Source organism: Halyomorpha halys, unplaced genomic scaffold (genome assembly GCF_000696795.3).
Source record: "Halyomorpha halys isolate HHAL.00 unplaced genomic scaffold, Hhal_1.1 Scaffold34.1, whole genome shotgun sequence".
Taxonomy (NCBI): domain Eukaryota; kingdom Metazoa; phylum Arthropoda; class Insecta; order Hemiptera; family Pentatomidae; genus Halyomorpha; species Halyomorpha halys.
Window position 1 is genome coordinate 268,897 of NW_027105031.1, and position 19,381 is coordinate 288,277.

Here is a 19,381-nt window from a genome sequence, read left to right on the forward strand (position 1 = left end):
ATTTTAATTTTCAATATCCCTCAAATTTATAAGAATTTGAGGTGAATACAATGTTTATCACTTGGAATTAATTGGTATTAAAAATGGGAGTACAGGAGCAAGAAATAGAGAGGAATAAAAATGTATACTGTAGCAGATTATACATCACAACTGAGTCTTAATATAAACTAATAATAATGTTTCTATTAATATAAAATAATAATTTTAATTTTTTCATGCATATACTTCTAAAAAGTTCTGTTTTACAAATTTTTTTTGTTTCAGAATTTTAAACAGAAATAATAACTTAAACTGGGAAGGAGTAGAACTAAAAAAATTTAACATGGTTATGGAATGAATACGAGTGGTTTGGTATCTGATGTAGAATAGCCTTTGCAATACTCAAATATTTACAATTAAAACATATCTTGATAACAGACTGGGTCTGTGAATCAAAATTCCCATTGTATACAGTTATACTCAACTACAGGAAATTTTTTTTAATAGTAATGGAAATATATATATTAAGGGATATTGTAAATTAAAATGATATTAATACATTTTAATATACAATATCCCTTCAATTTATGAGATATTGAGGTGAGTACAAAATTCATTACTTGGAATCAATATTTTACACAACATTGTATGTGATACAATTAAAATTAAATATATGAACCTGTGCTGTATGTTGTGCTTATTTTTCTCTGTAGAATTCATATTAATTTAATTTGAAATTGTTAAATAGCATGTAACTATGATATGGCTCTTTATAATGTGGTTATAAAAACTTCAATACTTTTATAGAATTTCAGATCTCTTCAAGCATGTTACCTCATTGAAATAAATTATCCTGTCACATTTGCCATATGTGAACTATTTATTTATTCATTTGTATATGATTTAATATTTCTTCACTGGGATACTCTTATGATTTTTCCTTTCTTTACTGTGTCCTATTCCATATGCAAAATATATCAGCAAACCTAAAAATTATGAATAAAATTTAAGTTATGAGAAAAAAAGTAAAATTGTTTTGTATAAGTCATACTTAATTTACCAAGAATTAACCAGGCCCCAAAACGAATCCATGTTCTCAAATTTAGTTTCAGCATCAAGTAAATATTGATAAATAAAGACAATGCTGGCAGATAAGGTATGGGCTTGACCTGAAAATCAAAATAACAAAATTTAGATAATTATTATAATTTTAATTGTTATTTAATGCTTTAAAATAATTACTTCTATATACACAAAATGCAATTATTCTATTAGCTAATTAATTAATACAATGTCAAAACTGAAATGATCTTGAATAAATTGGAAGAAATTGAAATCAATCTTTATTCCGAGAATAATAAAATTTTAACATATTAGGTGTAGGGGATGGTATTGTACATTTGACCACTGATTCTTATCAGATTACCTGCTAGCATTTTTTAATAGCTTTTGTTCCCAGTTAATAGAATTCTTACAAGAAGTGTATTGGAAACTTCTAAAATAGGTGGCTCTTTTATAGGTAACAAATGGAAATTTGAAAAATATTAATTTTATGAAAAAAAAATAACTATTTATACCCAATTTTGTCCCTAAAAGGTGATATTTTTGAAAGTGAGTTCTCATTAATAAAATTTTTGGTTTTATTTTTTTTTTTTTTAAAGAAGTGTAAATAGTACATTAACTCCTAAAGATGAATTGTGAAATTGTTAAGAGGGTTGAATTAACTTATGAACTGTAACATGGCATGAAGCAGAAGTTTACCCGATGTTATACCTTAATTGATATATAAAATAAAGGTTCAAGAGCAGTTGTGAACTCCAAGGCCAATCATTTAAATTACTGGCTCCCTGGAGATTTCTATTAGTTACTATTTTATTAACCTGAGGGTTGAGTAGATACAGTAATAAAACCCTTTTTTTTTTAAATATCAATATTAAAAGAAACAGAATGTGACTACCATTAATCTAAATTCTGATATTTATAACAGTTACTGTTTCAGTTTTGTTCGGCACAAGAAAAGAAATGTCAAGGAATTTAAATGCGTCAGTAGTCTATGTAAAAATAGTGTATTAATTTTTTATAATTAAATTTTAAATATATACAAACAATCCTTTAACAAATTAATAATGACAATAATAAGCTTCTCAATCTTATATGCTTATTTCTTTCTTTTATGTTAATATAATATTAAAATATTAGTGGTGAATTGTATAAACACTTTCTAACTAAAAAGAATCGATAGAGTCCTGTCAATAAATGCTTAGAAAGGAGGAGGAGATAGAAATTTCAGAATGACCAGAAGTGACTTCAGGGCTTGCTTGGTTTGCACTAGTAAAAACTCTGGAACTTGGGTAAACATATTAAACGTACTGGAATATTTGAACAGAGCCAAAGAAATGAGGAGAGAAATCATTGTTATGTTTTAAGCTACTGTGAGCTGTTATCGAGTTATAAGGGGAAAAAAAAACATTGCCACTTATATTCCTTATTTAATTACCTTAAATTTCAACTCTGCTTTTGATTCTGGTTGCCTTGTGATCACAGCTAGAGCAATGATCATAATGATTCCTAAGGCTACAGTACAAATACAGATAACAGGTTCTGAAGCCATCAGTTTATTAATCCCAAAGGCAAATATTAATCCTAACATAACTGAGACCATTACTGTAAACACAATAACAGAATTACTATGCAGCACTAATAAACAAAATATATTAAATATATTACAGACTTTCTCTGATTTAACTATTATATATAAATTAGCCCAAAAATACTTACTCACTATATAGGTGGCATATCTGACTGTTGTACTTGTCAGCTCATTAGGTTCTTTGTAAATAGTTGGTGTGTTAAATATTCTTCTTAAAGAGGAGTTATAATCTTGTTTCTTTTTTAATGAAGATGTAGTTTCCATACTCTCATCTTCATACCTTATATATTTGAAAATTATCGAAGTCATTTAAAATACAAAATAAATAAGAAAGGAAGTATATATTTATTATTATAAGATAAGGGTGACTTCCATATTATAGGTCTTCATTAGGGCTAGTTCTAATAAAAATACCAAAGGGTATATTAATCATTGCATCCAGAAGAAACAATGTTTTTTACTGACTAATGGTAAGAGAATGTTTTTGTATACTTAGTAAATTTGATAAGTATGATAATCTATTAACAACTTAATAAATGACAAATATTTTAGTAATATGTTATAAGTATTGTAGATAGGTAAATATTTAAGTAATATATACTATCTTTCATAAATGTTAAATATGTTCATACTGTGTAGTAAATATTGTAGGAAGGTAAATATTTTAGTAATATGTACTATCTTTCATAAATGGTCAATATTTTAGTAATATATTTACATCCTACCATCAACAGCATGTGAAATGATATGACTGTGACCTTGCTGGTTGAGGAGAATGTATAATAGAATATTTTTTTTATATTTGTATTCTAATTATGTTATTAACAAGGAAATTCATTCATATTTACTATGATACCATGAAAAGAAAGCACTCCATAAATTTTTAAATTTATTTCTTCCTAAATTCAATTACTAAAGAAGCCTATGATACAATCTCCCCATATAAATCGGGAAAATTGTGCAGAATAAGATACATTGAATATATGATAGAATATGATACATTGAATATATAATAGTAACAAACAATAAAAAAATTGGGTACATTTATTTTTGTTTAATGTCATAATTTATTTCTGTTTAATATCCACCACTTTTGATCTATTTTTTTATATTTTCAGTTATATTTTTCAAATCATTAAAAGATTGAAATTATTTTTAACATTTTGTTTCTATGTATGGTTAAATTTCATAAGTTATAAACCTTTTGATATGTAAAACTCATAGTGTTATTACTAGAGTTTGGATCTCTGTGCAATGCATCTTTTTATCAGGTACTCGGAATTTTACAATCATTAGTAATTAATCCAAATGTGTCAAATAAATAGTTTTAACACAATTTTATCCTGCCTAAAATTGCATATTTTAGGATATTGTGCACAATATTACACATTGTATAAACCTTATAATTAAAATTTTTTTTTGTCCAAAACTGTATGCTTAAGATTAATCATGAAATAATTTTAATACTTTAGAGTGTCCAAGACAAAGAAACTAAATCCTAATTTTTCTGAACTCATGAGTCTATATCCTGTAAATATTTTAGATTACTTTAAGAAATTCTGTTTAAATTTTAAGAAAATCTTTTTAAATTTTAAGAAAATCTTTTTAAAATAAGTAAATTATTAAATAAAATAAATAATTCTGTACCACTACAACCCATGAAGGGGTCATGCATGCAGTACTTTGTAAGAAAGTAGACCAACAGTTGTGCAAGGAGGAGATTTTGTCACAATCACACCTGAACTCCAAATTTTTCCCCAATTAATGGTAGCCACTTTATAAAACTGTGTGGACTCAGGAGGGCTGCCAAACCCTCAGGGTCCACTCATGGTTACTGTAATAAAATGAATAATTATATGTCACAGCTGGATTCGAACCTGGGTCCTTGAAGTTGGAAGGACAGTGCCTTACCACTGAGCCATCAAGCTCCCTTTATAATTAATTATTGATTCATAAACAATGATCAATCACAAACTAACTAATTATTACAAATATTCGAAGAAAACCGTCTAAAATAAGTAGGTATAAGTTAAATTAAAGCAAATTTTAAATTTCAAATTTAAAAGCATATACAGATATAAATCAGGACATGTATGTAATCACCCATTCTAACTCATTTATAGTGAAAGATTAAAGTATTTATGCACAAAAATTTTGTATGATCATTTTTATTTTTTCAAATTAATTTTATTGATTTATATTTTTTTCTATTTATCCTTGTGTTTAATTTTTTGAATTGTGTATATCAATTGTAGAAACTATAAATAAAAAAGTAAACTAAAGGTATGTGCATAAAGCATATATTTCAATGTATACTGCATGGTTTTAAATGTTTCAACATTTTCTTGCACAACTTTACATTTCAATATTTTGATCACACATTTTCATATTTTTACTACACAAAAATCCAAACTCTAGTTATAACCTGCTAAACAATTAATTACATTTATTTGTACATGTATTATACATTATATAAGTTGTAACTTGAAACAAATTTTAACAAACATGAGTTCCATTGGAATATAATATGAAGATAATTAAATTTTATTTTTATAAATCTTGTGGCTTTTATAAATGTTATTTAATTGACTTTTAATAATAAGGATTTTCTAAAAAAAAAATGAATTAATTAATTACAATTAAGGATTACCTATTAAAAAAAATACTGCTTGTATAAAATATTTTGTAATCATAAAAATAATCTATTAAATTAATTAGTCATTTTAAAATTTGTTGACAACATAGCAGTAAATGAATATCAATTATTGCATTTTTAGCACAACTTAATTGATGTGGGTTCGTCTATCTTTTAAGCTCTGGAGCATACTTGGTTGCGAATTCACATTAGTATTTTCTGAATAATAGATCGTAACAATATTTTGTCTATTGGTCCTTAAATATAGATTTGATAAAAATGATGAATAAAAAAATGGTTTTAATTATAGTATTTTTTTTATTTCTAATTTATGTAGGACGAAAAGAAATAAAAATAAGATGTTCAATAATAAGTATATGTTTTTTCTTTTTATATATTGTAGTATCCTCTTTTATGAGTAAATAATTATTTTATTTATATATATAAATGGTTTTTAGAATATTTTATGTTATGTATCATTTCAGTATTATTTAGTTGTAGTATTAAACCTAAAAACAAGCCAACCAATTTTAATCTGTAAAATATGCAATCACAAAAGATATCATTCCAAGCCTAGATGGCGGCAGGTGTCCTTCAAAAAGTTCGTTAAATCGCGGCCTTGTTGAGCAGATTCAAATATTTTAAAATTTTATTTAACTTCCCATCATAATTGTAGTTACAGTAAATTTAAGAAAAAATAGGTGTTAAGCGTAAGTATTATAGAAAATTATTCATAAAGGAAATCATAAGAAAAAACTCAAAACCGTAGTACTACAATCGATGTTGAGAATGAACACCTTTAGAAGGGGAGAAAGAATGCTTGGTCTTGGGGGCATTTCATGTTTAAACGCAGGAAAGGTAGGACATATCCTAGATGCAGAAGGTCCTGAACATCCTTTGTCTCCCTCAGTGGGACATCTAGAAAAAGAAGACATCTAGAATCATCCAAAAAGTTAAAGTGACTCATGGTTTGGATTGCCTGGTGAGTGGACATCTGTCTCCTGGAAGCAGAGGTGACTGGAAGCCATTGTCATACAGTTAAGTATAGAATTTTGGAAAGAAGACATCAAGACTAATCACTCATCAAAAGAAGATTTACCTTGGTTAGTTTTGTTTCTAACTAGAATTGAATAAATTTGTACAATAGCTATTAATTTAGTTCAGGTGTTATTAGTAGAAAAGTGTCTGTTTTGATTGCCTAGAAACCCACCCTGAGATAAAGAGTCTATAATATTATATACAATGAAATAAAGATTCTCATATCTATTTAATATTTAATCTTTTCATTTTACTTTTTCATCTTCAAAACTATATTTTAGATCTGAGAATAAGTAAAAACTATCAAAATTCCTTTTATTTTATTTTAAATAATTTTTTAATATTACAATATACTTAGTATTGTATATCTTATTTTAATTTCTTTTTGTTCATTTTTTATCATTTTTCACTTATAGTTACATAATTTTTACCTCCACCTTAATTTATTTCTTTGTATCTTCTTGCTTTAAATTGTCAACATATTTTTCATTGTTATATGTATTTTTTTAGCCCTGATGAAGCCTTGCAAAATCGGGTGAAACATTGGCAAATAAATAGTTGTTAACTATTTTTTGCTCCTTTTTGACTGCACCCTCCTGACCATCTCCCTCATATTTAAGAACAAACTATTTTTTTTTTATTATGTGACTTAATAAATACAAATAAAGAATTTTAGTTGACTAGTTTAATCAAGAATTGTGTTTTTATTATGTGACAATAAATACAAATAAAGAATTTTAGATGACTAGTTTAATCAAGAATTGTGTTTTGTTTTTTTTATTAACAATTTAAGTATTAATTAAACACACTGATAGTTAATTCATCACTCCTGTTTAATTTGTATTTTGTTTAATAAAAGTAAGTATGATTGTTGATTAAATGAATTTGTATTTTTAATTGCAGTATAATATATTTAATGTTGATATGTTGGTGTTTCAAGGTGCATTTCATGTTCAATATCATTTGGGTATCAATTATCGGTTACTTGAACTGCTTATAACTAAGAAAAGAGTTTATAAATAAGTTTGTCTTAGAATTAATTTGAATATCCAAGGTATGAAACCAAACAATGGCAAAACTGAAATCAATAATTTCCCACAGTAAGTGGTAAAGTTTTCCACAGTAAGGTTGATTAAGTTACCCTTCATCAAAATTAAGAAATATAAAAATAGCTTTCTATTATCAAGATTTTATCATTTTCAAATTAAAATATTTTATTATAGAAAGGTTAGTGAACTATTTTATTTATTAATCAGTGATTTTTTAATTTTCAATTTGTATAGCATACCTAAGAAGAAGAACACAAATTGCAACCATTGTGTAAGCCATTAATGTCCCGATTGATGTCATATCTATTAACTGTTCTGTGTTGAACAATACTGACCAGAATCCTAAATAACACATTTTAAAAAAATTACATTGTTTCTTAAATATCATTTTATTAGAAAAACATAAAATGGTAATATCTTAATACAGTGCAGATGATAATAGTCGAGGTCCAGCTTGCAAATTTGTATGCGGTTTATTTACCTGCATATTAGAACCTGCCTCTTTCAGACACAATAGTCATCTCAACTCATTTAAACTTGGCCATCTAATGGCTTTGATGTCAAAATTACCAACAATAGTAATAAAATATTAGAATTAGTTTTACAAAGATATACATTTCAATTTTTCCTAATACCTTAATAGGTTATATCATTATCTTCTCCTAAAATTATTTCCTTTTATTTTATTACCTGTGAACAAGCCCGATACAATTGTAGCATAAACTGGTGTTTTTGTGATTCTGTTAATCACAGACAAAGGTTGGAAGAGAAGCCCATCTTGAGCTATTGAATAGACAATCCGAGCCATTCCAAATACAGAGGAAAGTGTGCTAAAATATGAACTGTTAAGAATATTTTTTAATTATGAATAGTTTACATATTAACAGGTTTATTTCTCATCATTCTATAAAAAAAATTAATTAATGACGTACCATCCTGTTACAGCAGCTAGAGCTCCAGTTGTTACAACCAATTTGATGCTCTTGAGTTCCAATTTTTCAAATATATATGGATAAGGTGACCCTTTATTTAAATTCTTAAAAATAAATTAGGCATTTTGGGATCTGAGTTATAATTGTAAGAATAGGAAAATTATTACATTACTGTAAGTTTAATAATATAAATAGTTAGTACTATAGTGATGAAAAATATATTTCAATATAAATAGTTTCAATTAACAGTACAAAATTCTCTGTACTGTATTATGCATATGCCCCTAGAACTAATCAATCGTTTTAATTATTTTCAAGCTTAAATTCCTTCCTTCCCAGTGAACTCCTTAACACATTAGATGAGTTTGGAGAGTTACACCCAATGTTCGGCGGTGCTACAGGATGGGTGGATGTGACTTGCATCAACTAATCTGGTTATCCACTATTATCTCCAATATTGACATTAGGGAAGCTAAGAAGCTCCTTGAAGCTGCAAGGGTGGCTGTGTTTTTTTGTAGCAATAGGTTGCCGGATGAAGCACTCCTTAGAAGGCTCTAGGTGCATAATAAGAAGATTGTGGAACTCAACTGGAGCATTCACCACATAAAATACCAAGAGAAAGAGTTCTACACTGTGCTTAGAATACCGGTATACAGTCTTGAAAGCCTGAGGGCACAGAGCATGCAGATTGATTATGGCTTGTATATGGTGATTCTCAGGCATATTCAGAAGAAGACAGAGGGCCAGCCCATGGAAGTAAAATCAGAGGAGGCACCACCTCTGTCTGAGACCTGTATAGGAAGTGGGGCAGTGCTTGCACCTCCACTAATTACACAACCCCCGATCACGGCCCTGCACTCTAGCCGTTCAGCTATCGGCCTTCGAGAATTGACCTCGACTTTGAAGCTGCTGCAAATTAATCTACACCATTGCATTGCTGTATGTGGTGTCTTGCAGCAATACACTAAAGGTGAGGATATAGATATTATTCTTATACAAGAACCTTACCTCTATGAAGGCTGACTGAAATGTTTAGGAATATGTCTGGATACAGAATCATTTCTGTGCCAATGCATCCCAGGGCCTGCATTGTCTTTAAAAGTAATTTAAAACTGCTGCCTCTTTGGCAACTTTGTTTCAGAGATCTTGCAGCAGCTCATTTCTGTTGAAGTGAGATGTAAAAATTAATTTTTTATTGTATACACATTGCTCTGTGGCAAACTGCGAATGTATCGATTGTACCATTTTGCAACTGTAGTTGGAAGGTTGCCATCAAATGTTTTGTTTGTTCTCACTACAGTAAGCATCTTTTATGTTATATACTGTAACCAATAAACCAGTAAGAACAGTAAAACATTTTATTTGTGTGTTAACCACCCCCGAGCTCAACAGGTTATGAGCCCAGGCAGTTTGCAAAATTAAAATTTGTAGTGAGACAGTGAAAACAGTTTGGTAGTATTTGTGCATAAAACTGTGCATCCATGACAGCCAAAATGGTTAGTTATGTAAAAGATGACAAGTGTCTACTGAAAGATGTGATGCACATCCCAGGTCTCAGCAGAAATTTGTTGTCTGTGAATAAAATAACACAAAACAGTGGATCTGTGATTTTTTCTAAAGACAAATTAAAAATTATGAAGTATAAAAAATTATTTTCATATTTGAATATTGTTTAAAAATTCATTCAATAAACTAAATATAAATTGTATAAGGCTCCTTAAAATATTTTATTATACCTGGTCAAAGTAAGGCCACATGAGTGTTAATGTAGCTGATATAGATCCATAAACTACTATGGCAAGTGATATGCTTAAAACTAAAGCAAGTGGGACAGTTGTCTGTGGATTTTTGGCTTCTCCGCCTAAAAATATCCATAATAAATGACATAATATTTATTAAAGTTAGAAGTAAAACAATATACTGGGTGTCCCATTACTCTAAGGCAATATTTTCAGAGGCCATAGTAAACAGAGCTAAAAAGCTCCTGTTGACCATGCTCTGATTCTCAATAGTATAAGAAAAAATTGTTATTTTGAATTAAAACCTTTTTTGCTGAGAAGAAAATGATCACTGAAAAACTATGCAAGGTAATTAAAATCCAATTACACCATCCTTAAACAGATAAAATTGTTTAAGAAATATGATTTGGTTGACTATTTCTATTGTAAGGAACCTTACAGGTGAGACCAAAAGAAGAAAAGTTAGATTTTTATAAATTAAACTTTACTTGTGAATGTTTTTCGCAGTTACTTGTGAATGTTTTTCTCTTTTGGGGCTAAATAAAGACTTAGAAAAACTTTTACTTTTAATGTACTCCAATTTCTTATAAATGGAGTTGAAATTTCTTTAGAAATTGATTTAATTTGGCTTCTGATTTCTCAAGAAGTGAGTGTAAAATTGAATTTTTGGGCATGGTGTTACATAAATGCTGAGCAATATTATAGTCTTGTGAAGTGATTTTTTAAAATTAAATAACTACTAATGAATGAAGATAATCTTCAATAAGAGTGACATTTCGAAACCAAGAGAAGAAAAATCAATTAAACATTACTTAGTTATTAAAAAGTAGGTTTATTATAAATTATAAAAACCAAATTTGAAGAGAATTAAACCCCTGATAAATTTAAGAATAAAGAAAGTGACTTCATAATATGTAGGAGACAAAATTAAGTTATTGGAAATAATATTAAATGTACAATAAGAAGGTTTCCAATTTAAAAGTATACGTATTAAATAAAAATAATCTTTATTAAAATAAATTTACAAAATGAAATAAGAACATAAATTTGTGGTAAATAAAATAATAGTTGAATAAAATAAATAAACGATTTCTACTTGCTCTAATGTAACAATTTAGTTCTATGGATGTGACCTCACTGTACTGTCTAGTGAAGAAAGTATTTTACTGTACTACCTATGGAGAAAGTATTTAAACTATTTATAAAATGATATGATAATTAATTACGGAACTGACTAATTATAATTCTCTCATGTTAAAAGACTACAGTGGTGGTCTATTAATGATGCAGTAAATGGTAAACAAGAACAATAAAAAATTTAGGAATCTTGAGGCTAATAGAAGAACTGGCACACACTATCCATAAATGGCTATAACATACTGCTATCAGTTGATATCTAAGAGATAAGCCTGGAATTCAAAGTCAAATTGTGAGTCGCTACATAGTCTTCAAGTTCTCATAATTCAAAATATAACTAACTCCCTAAAGATAATAATCATGACAAATTAAATTACTAATACAGAATATATGCAAAAACATGTTAATATGAAGTATATAGATGAGTTGAAAAAATTATATTTATTCATCTGAATGTAAATATCAATTTTAAGTATATAAAAAAAGAATAGTTTACCAGTGGTTGCTATAGTATCGAAACCAGTATAAGCATAGAAGCAGGTTGCAGCACCTTCCATGACACTTGAAAAACCAAATGGCATAAAACCACCTTGGCCAGCATGAGGATTCAGTGATCCACTAAGTGACCAATTTTCAATTTTAGCATAAACTAATCCAATGATAATTAAAGTAATAATTGTTACCATGTTTATTATGGCAAATGTATTATTTATTATTGTCGATTCTCTGACTCCAATGCTTACTATACCTGAAAATAAAGATTAAATGTCAATTTTCATATTAATTAGAAAGAAAAATGCTTATTCAGGAAATTAAATTGCCAAGTATTTATAAAATTAATATCCAAACAAACAATAACTGCAATGATAATAGTGAGGCCTACCTGAGAAAATAACTATTATAATAAATGATAAAATGTCCAGATATTCTGATAAAAATTTGAAATGCATTCCGAAATGTTTTTTTTCCCAGTTAGAAATGCTCCCTCCAAACTGAGAATCAAGGTATGCACTCATTCCACGAACAAGGCATGCTGTACCTGAAATAATAAGAAAAACACATTTTTTAGAAATATAAATATTTAACAATGATGTGAATGTATGATATATCTTAACTATGCCCATCTCCTAAAACTTAATTAATAGATTGTAGATAAATGGTCCTCAGAAGTAAAGGCATCAAGAGATGTTGAAAGGTGTTACAGATAGATTACTGTTACTGCCAATATTTATCAAAATTGAAAACAGCAACATAAAAGTTTAAATTTTCATCTAAACTACTAATTAATTTCATTTGAATTATAAAATGTGAGAATTAATATTTGTTGAACTTAGGTGTATGATCTTATAGATGTGTGGATCTATCTTCACTCTAAGAAAGAGATTACTCGGTTTGAGATTTTTCACAAAATTTGCTGCTTGTAGTTTAAGAAAATCACTAATGGCTGTGGTAGACAGCAAAGCTGTCTGTCTCTGGAAGACTTTAAGATGAAGATGAATACAACTTTGGAGAGGAGATTTGAAGCCGCATGTACCCAAGAAAATAAATATTAAACAATATCTATACCTGAACAACCTATGAATGGTATTTGGTTCAATACTTGGTTAGGAAATATCATTTCATAAACAGTTATAACTAGAACAAAATGTGGTTATCAACCATGATGAAATGCCAGGTTTTCCCTTGATGAAGTCCTTAGTAATCCGTTTATAGAATGAATGAAAAATAATTTTATTCTGGGACACATGTCCCCTAAGAATAAATATATGGATCATATATTAAGATTTTTATCTAGCAAGCATTTACAAATTTTCAGATAGTAAAATGAAATTCCATTGGTATATTGGCTTTACTACTGTTTATAATGTTAATCAATATATGGTTATTTATTTGGTTACAGATGTGGAGATTTATTTATACAATAAGTGGAGGAATATGTGTTGTTTAATGGAAAGAAGGGATGAGGACTGGTGAATGGAGATAGGAAGAGAATTACAGAATGAGGTTGCATGTATGACAAAGGATTTGCTAAAGAAGGCAGTTCTATAGGAGGGCATATATAAATCAATCGGTTGGGATCTGGTGTTTAATGAGTGGATGGATGAATGAAGAGTGAGGAGATCTAGGATATAGGTAGGTTTTTTAATTTTAAGAACATGGAATAGGAAAACATCAAGGAGGTATTGGTATTGCCTTTCGGAGGTTGGATAAAGCCACTTCAACTCATATACCAGTGGAAGACTTGAGAGCACCTAGGGAACCCAAAGATAAATCTTACAAAGCAATTCATGAGTCTCTTCAGTCTCAACTCTAGTCCAGCAGATAGCCCTCCATACACCAAGGATCCGCAGTTGAAGTGGGGGAAAATGAGAGAGGATACTAGGAGCTGACAGGTGTTCTGAGGAATGGAATTACGGAATCTTATGAATTATTTGAGTACTGTTATGGATTTGCGTGTGATTTGGGAAATGTGGTTATTACAGGAGAGGTGTTGGTCAAAGGTGACACCAAGGTTTTTTATTGTAGGAGAGAAGTGAATTGGTTGGTTGCTAAGGAAGAGTAGAGGATAGTAAGGGAGGGAATGAAGGTGGCGCTTGGAACCCATAAAAGAATGGCCTTCGTTTTTTCAACATTCAGCTTCAAATCATTGTTAGACGCCCATATGTTAATGCTGTCAATATCTTCTTGTATCTTTTGGATGGTCTCAAGCATCTCAGAGGGATGGAAGGACTGATAGATTTGGAGATCACCTGCATATAGATGGTAATATGCGTGGTGAATGGAATCAGGAAGATCGTTGATATAAATGGAGAAAAGGGTTGGTGAAAGTGAAGATCCCTGAGGAACACCTCGTGTCAGAAGAAGGGGAGAGGAAAGAGGTTTGTTCGGAATGACGACTGTTTGGGAACGATGGGACAGGAAGGAGAGGAACCACTTTAGGACACTATTTGACATGGAAAGGTTTTGAAGTTTGTTGAGGAGGATCTTATGGTTAACTGTGTCAAATGCCTTCGAAAAATCAAAAAGAACTAAAATTGATATATGATGATTGTCTATAGCGCATTGGAGGTCTTGAAAATTTTTCAATAAAGCGGATTGTGTGGAATAATGAGAGCGAAAACCGGATTGAAAAGGATTAAGGAGAGCTTTTTGCTCGAAAAAATTATTAAGTTGGGAGTGGACTAATCTTTCTAGTGGCTTGGCCAGATTGGATAAAATGGATATTGGCCGAAAGTCGGAAACTGAAGAAGGAGAAAGTACTTTCTTCCAGGCTTTGGGAAAAAGGAATTTTGAAAGGAGAAGTTATAAATGTGCAGGAAGAATGGAAGGGAGACAAAGTTTGATCATCTTTACAAAAACATTTTCTGGGCCTAAAAAAACATTTTAGTTCTGAGAACTGCTGAGATTAAGTCATCTGGAAAAACACTCAACAAATAAAAGTTATTGGGATCAAATGGAATATCAGGGATGTGAAGAGACGAAAATTCGCAGGAGGTTGTTGAAGGAGGAGGAGCAATAAAGAAAGTATTAAGCTCGTCTGGATCAACTGGGTAATATGGACAGGATTTAGGACTTATAACGGAGAGATTCTTTATGATTTTCAATTTAGATTTAGGATCAGGTGCTTGGGATAGGTTGTTGTGAAAGTGTTGCTCCTTAGCACGGTGTAAGGATGCTTTGGTAAGGTCTCAGAGGGACTTAAAGGTGGAATAGTGCTCTGAACTTCTGGTGCGTCTGAAGCGTCTTCTGGCAGCATCTCGTCTCCTCATAAAATTTCTTATTTCTGAGTTGATCCAGGGAGCTGGAGAGCGTTTGAAGGTACGGGTTTTAAGAGGAACGTGTTGGTTTAGGAATTTAAGGAGATTCGAGGATAGGCATTCGACCATGTCATCAATGGATAAAAGTGAATAGATAGGTTCTAAGGAGAGGGAAAGTTCATCAAGGTAGGGACCAATGTTTTCTATGGTTAAGGAATCAAGGCTTCGCTAACTAATTTTCTTTGGTATAAACAAGGGAGAGGGAAAGTTGTAGGAAATTTTGATTAGGTCATGGGAGGAAAGAAAAGACATAGGAATTTGGGAGGAGGATAAAAGGTTCTGTGGGGAATCAATAATAAATACATCAAGCCAGGTATCAGTGGACTGGGTATGATGTATGGATTGGTAGGGAACAATATGAAGGTCTAGGGAGAAAATTAGGTGCACAAGGTATGATCGATCGGGAGTCTGTGAGAAGGTCGGTGTTGAGATCGCCTGCGATTATTATGTTTTGAAAGAGAGGAATATATGAAAGGAAGGAGGATTCAAATGCATCATCAAAACATACTCGAGGTGGGCGATAAATAACAATATAGAGGAGGGAAAAGGAGCTTGACGAAAGTTGCACAGAAATGTACTCCAGATGGGGGTGTTAAAGGAGGGAGACTTTAAAAGATTTTGTCGCTCAAACTGTCATAGACGTAAAGAGCAACTCCGCCACCAGTACGGTTCATTCGGTCATGACGAAGGAGGATATAGTTGGGGATGGAGATAGAGGAAGTTGGGATATTGGGTTTAAGCCACGTTTCTGAGGCGGCTATGGTGTCCAATTCATTCCCCCAATGTGCCTAAGAGAGGACTTTTAATTTCTATATTGATCCACAGTTGATATTATAGAACAAATAAATTATCTGCTATAGCTGGATTCAAATCCAGGCCCGGGAGTAAGGAGTCCAATGCTCGACCACATACCCAAGAAAATAAAATCATTAGTGTATCTATTATATAAGTAATTAAGTAAAACAGCTTACATCTATTGATAAAAAATAGTAGAAATTCATAAAAAAAAGTAAAGGCCAATCAATGGCTGCCTTGGGTCTCTGTATTACATTTGTTGTATTTCACATGAATTTCTTGATTTAAGGATGGATTTCTCGAGAACAGTTTTATGGATTTTCATTGCTAATGAACCAAATTACTGAAAATAGCATTATGTTTTCAGTCCATATTTGCAATTAAATGAACGGTTTTACAATAATTACATAAATAGGGAAAATTCCTTTCTACCTCAATGTAAATCTAAGCAAGGAAGGGCATGGTTGACCCTCACCCCTCTTCCTTTGCTTTACTTTCGGGAGACTAGTGTATCCCCATTCTTACTGTTGGAAACAGGAGGTTATATAACATTCCTGGTACAGTCTTATTTATTTTTCCTGTCCCCTGTCCTGTTGACTTTCATTATGGAATGTGATTTGTCCCATATTTCAGTTACCCTTTATTTATAGCCTGAAAGGTTTAACAACTCTGATTACGTTACTGAATGAATTTGAAAAAAAATTAGTTAACTGAGAAAATGTCTTAGTAGTCTATTGGGCATATAATCCTAGGCCAAATGGGTTTAAGGCAACACTTCATTTCTTACTCCTTCAACCTCCCGAAGAAGGTGGAAGATTCCCTACTCGTGGCAATTTTTCTAGTTGTAATATATTTTTAGTTTTAGTTTGTTTGTCTTATATGCATCTAGTCAAAGAGAAGATCTGTTCATTAGTCTTCAGTTTATTTATTTTTTTAATGATTATACTTAATTGTGTTAACAAAACTTTAAACATTTTAAAGTTTAATAAAAGCCTTAAATAGAATAAAAATAAAAATAGAAAATAGATACACATTCACCGATGTGTATCTATTTTCTATTTTTCAAGTCAACATTTTTTACATGCCTATTTACAAATTATTACAATTACCTTTCCATCTTCCTGGTATGATTCTTTTTCCAGTGTTGCATATTTCTTTTCATAAAAGGTGTCAACCTTTACAATAGCTTATGTGATATGTTACTTACCTCTTAAGACTTTGCTATGCTCAATTTTTTTTTTCAATTTTCCAATTATATCCTAGAATCGGGATGTCCAGAAGGGAGATACATGGTGTAAATCATATCGAAGATTTTTAAATCAGAGAACAGAGATAAAACACTATCCTATACCTATTCTACATAAAATTTATGGATACATCTGTATTGATAAGTATAAAGGATTTAAGTAAAAAACAAAGTCGATGTTAAGTTAAGAGGGTACATAGCCAGACTCTGAGAAAAATTCTCTATCGATTGGTATAAAGGATTTAAGTTGTATATTATGATAAGTTTTAAATAGCATTTTATGAACTTTATTTTGTCTTCTGAAAAATCAAGGATATGGACTTAAATCCTTTGTACTTATTAGTACAGAAATATTTTACTGTATAATTATGGAGGGGAATAAAATTTCTTCGTAGGAGGGGACATGCGCCATCACTCTTGGAGGGACAGGCACTCATGTCCTAGAATGATCTTCCCATGTGATAAACTATTCAATAATTTTTATTTAATAATGTTGTAATACATATTATTATGAGCAACTAAAATAATTTATTATTTGAATATAGTTATTTACCTATTACGAATTCAAGGCATAAATTCCACCCCAGAATAAAAGCAACGAACTCGCCAATCGTTATATAACAATAGGCATATGCTGAACCAGTCCCAGGGGTACGACTAGCAAATTCGGCGTAACAGAGAGCTGAAACATTATTTTTTTGTGAATAGGGTAAACAAATAAAAATATAATAGCACAAATGGAGTGAGTGGCAAGTGGATATTACTAATAATGTTCTGTGGCAGTGCAAACGATGGTATTACTTTTATATTTAAAACTAAAAATAATTTAGTGAGTATTCGGAGCCAATATTTAACATCTGGTGTAATTCTTTTATTAATATTGCTAATAATAGATATTTATTTTAAGCAGCATACGTCTTGTTGCTTAATCTTCTTAATTAAGATTACAGCCTTACATAAAAAATGAAACTAATTTCCGTTAGAGATGCTAAAAGGCTATCCGGATCTCACCATTGAGTATCTATGTCATAATGATGTAGCAATAGTTAATGGTCAGATTTATATCTGACTTAAGTACCATCGATTATTAGTTCGACGACAGAGAGTAAAGTGAAAAATTGCCTAGAAATATATAATATCCAGTTTTATTAGACTTTATAGTGACAACAGGCAAAAAGACCCATGATAAAGAAAATCTGGTCCTAAAATATTCCTTAATTTCCAAATATCTAAGTGAGGGGGGGGGGGAAGCTGCCTCTCTCCTAGAAGTGAAAACATATTAATTTAATAAAAAATAGTTTATTTTTTCAAGCAAATACTAATTGTAATAACTAATAAAAAACTGCGACATATACTTTTCTTAAATTTTTGGTTTCATTTGCCATTTCCGTGCTATGTCACAACCTGATTGACTAAGGCTTGTCCCCTTTAGTTTTGATTCTGGGTACACCCTTGATTGTATATAATGTATGCTTTTAGGTTTATTATTTGGAATGTTGTTTTGACTCCATCTTTCCTATGTGTGTTTAATGACTGCCATCAGATTACTGTTATTCGTAACATTATAAATAAGATACTGTTAGACCTAATTAAGTAGGTTTTCGATACCTTTATTCGTTCTAACGCACCTGCAAGTGTACTGGCTGCACCTGCGAAAATGAAAGATAACATCATCGCCGGGCCGATCTTGGTTGCTAGTTCCCCTGCCAGGATGTACACTCCCATACCCAGCATAGAACTGAGGCCGAGGAAGACTAAGTCATGGAGGCCTAAGATTCTGTTGAGACCACTGTCTTCTGAATAGACAAATTCTTTTTTCCTGGTGAGTGACTTTATGAAACCGGACTGGAAAAACCACATTCCAATTGTTAATTTTTAAGAGAAAAAACAAACGAACAAGTATATATGTGTTATTTTGATTGACACATTTCTTAGTTAGACGTTATTGGATTTTAAAATACATATATAATTTTAATATTTCAAATTTATATTTTTGTTTTCGTTATGGAGAATTTTTATTTATTCGATCTATACCAATACATTATGATTACATTATTGTCTGGTCGGTTCATCCAAAAGTGTGCAATCCAAAAGTCTGAAATTATATGAAACTGGTAAAGTGTTTAAATGGTCTCCAGTCATTTCACCTTTGTTAAAGAGTGATCAGATTGTTATTTTTTACGTTAAATCAGTATGTGTGTCTGATTACTAAAATAAAGGAAGTGTTGCGTTGGTTGAAGTTGGCTACAACTTTTTTTTCAAGTTAGAATAAAGGAATTCCGTTTCTGTTGGTTTATTATGATTACTAATTATTATGGCAGTACACTGCCTGCAAGAACCCGGGCCTCCTCCAGGACAGCCAA

General features: G+C 30.5%; 2 protein-coding genes across 6 annotated transcripts in view; one reads left to right on the forward strand and one right to left on the reverse strand.

Moving 5' to 3' along the window:
- Positions 1-866, forward strand: part of LOC106686069 (uncharacterized) — a 30,338-nt gene extending 29,472 nt beyond the window's left edge. The window contains exon 8 of the mRNA XM_014429191.3: positions 265-866. Coding sequence (XP_014284677.1) covers positions 265-337 — 73 coding nt within the window. The 3' untranslated portion in view covers positions 338-866. The remainder of the gene's footprint in view (positions 1-264) is intronic.
- The window catches only part of LOC106686040 (high affinity cationic amino acid transporter 1), a 24,104-nt gene continuing 5,546 nt past the window's right edge, over positions 824-19,381 (reverse strand). Inside the window, exons 2-13 of one of the 5 annotated variants that reach the window (XM_067047728.1) lie at positions 18,647-18,863; positions 17,572-17,700; positions 12,043-12,198; positions 11,656-11,907; positions 10,020-10,144; positions 8,284-8,387; positions 8,042-8,181; positions 7,591-7,693; positions 2,758-2,909; positions 2,477-2,643; positions 1,040-1,148; positions 824-965 (exon numbers count right to left, since the gene is read on the reverse strand). In XM_067047728.1, the coding sequence (XP_066903829.1) occupies positions 883-965; positions 1,040-1,148; positions 2,477-2,643; positions 2,758-2,909; positions 7,591-7,693; positions 8,042-8,181; positions 8,284-8,387; positions 10,020-10,144; positions 11,656-11,907; positions 12,043-12,198; positions 17,572-17,700; positions 18,647-18,863 (1,737 nt within the window). In that variant the 3' untranslated portion in view covers positions 824-882. Of the gene's footprint in view, positions 966-1,039; positions 1,149-2,476; positions 2,644-2,757; positions 2,910-7,590; positions 7,694-8,041; positions 8,194-8,283; positions 8,388-10,019; positions 10,145-11,655; positions 11,908-12,042; positions 12,199-17,571; positions 17,701-18,646; positions 18,864-19,381 lie in introns of those variants that run through there. The other 4 variants (XM_014429148.2, XM_067047730.1, XM_014429156.2 and 1 more) reach the window with 4 other exon arrangements.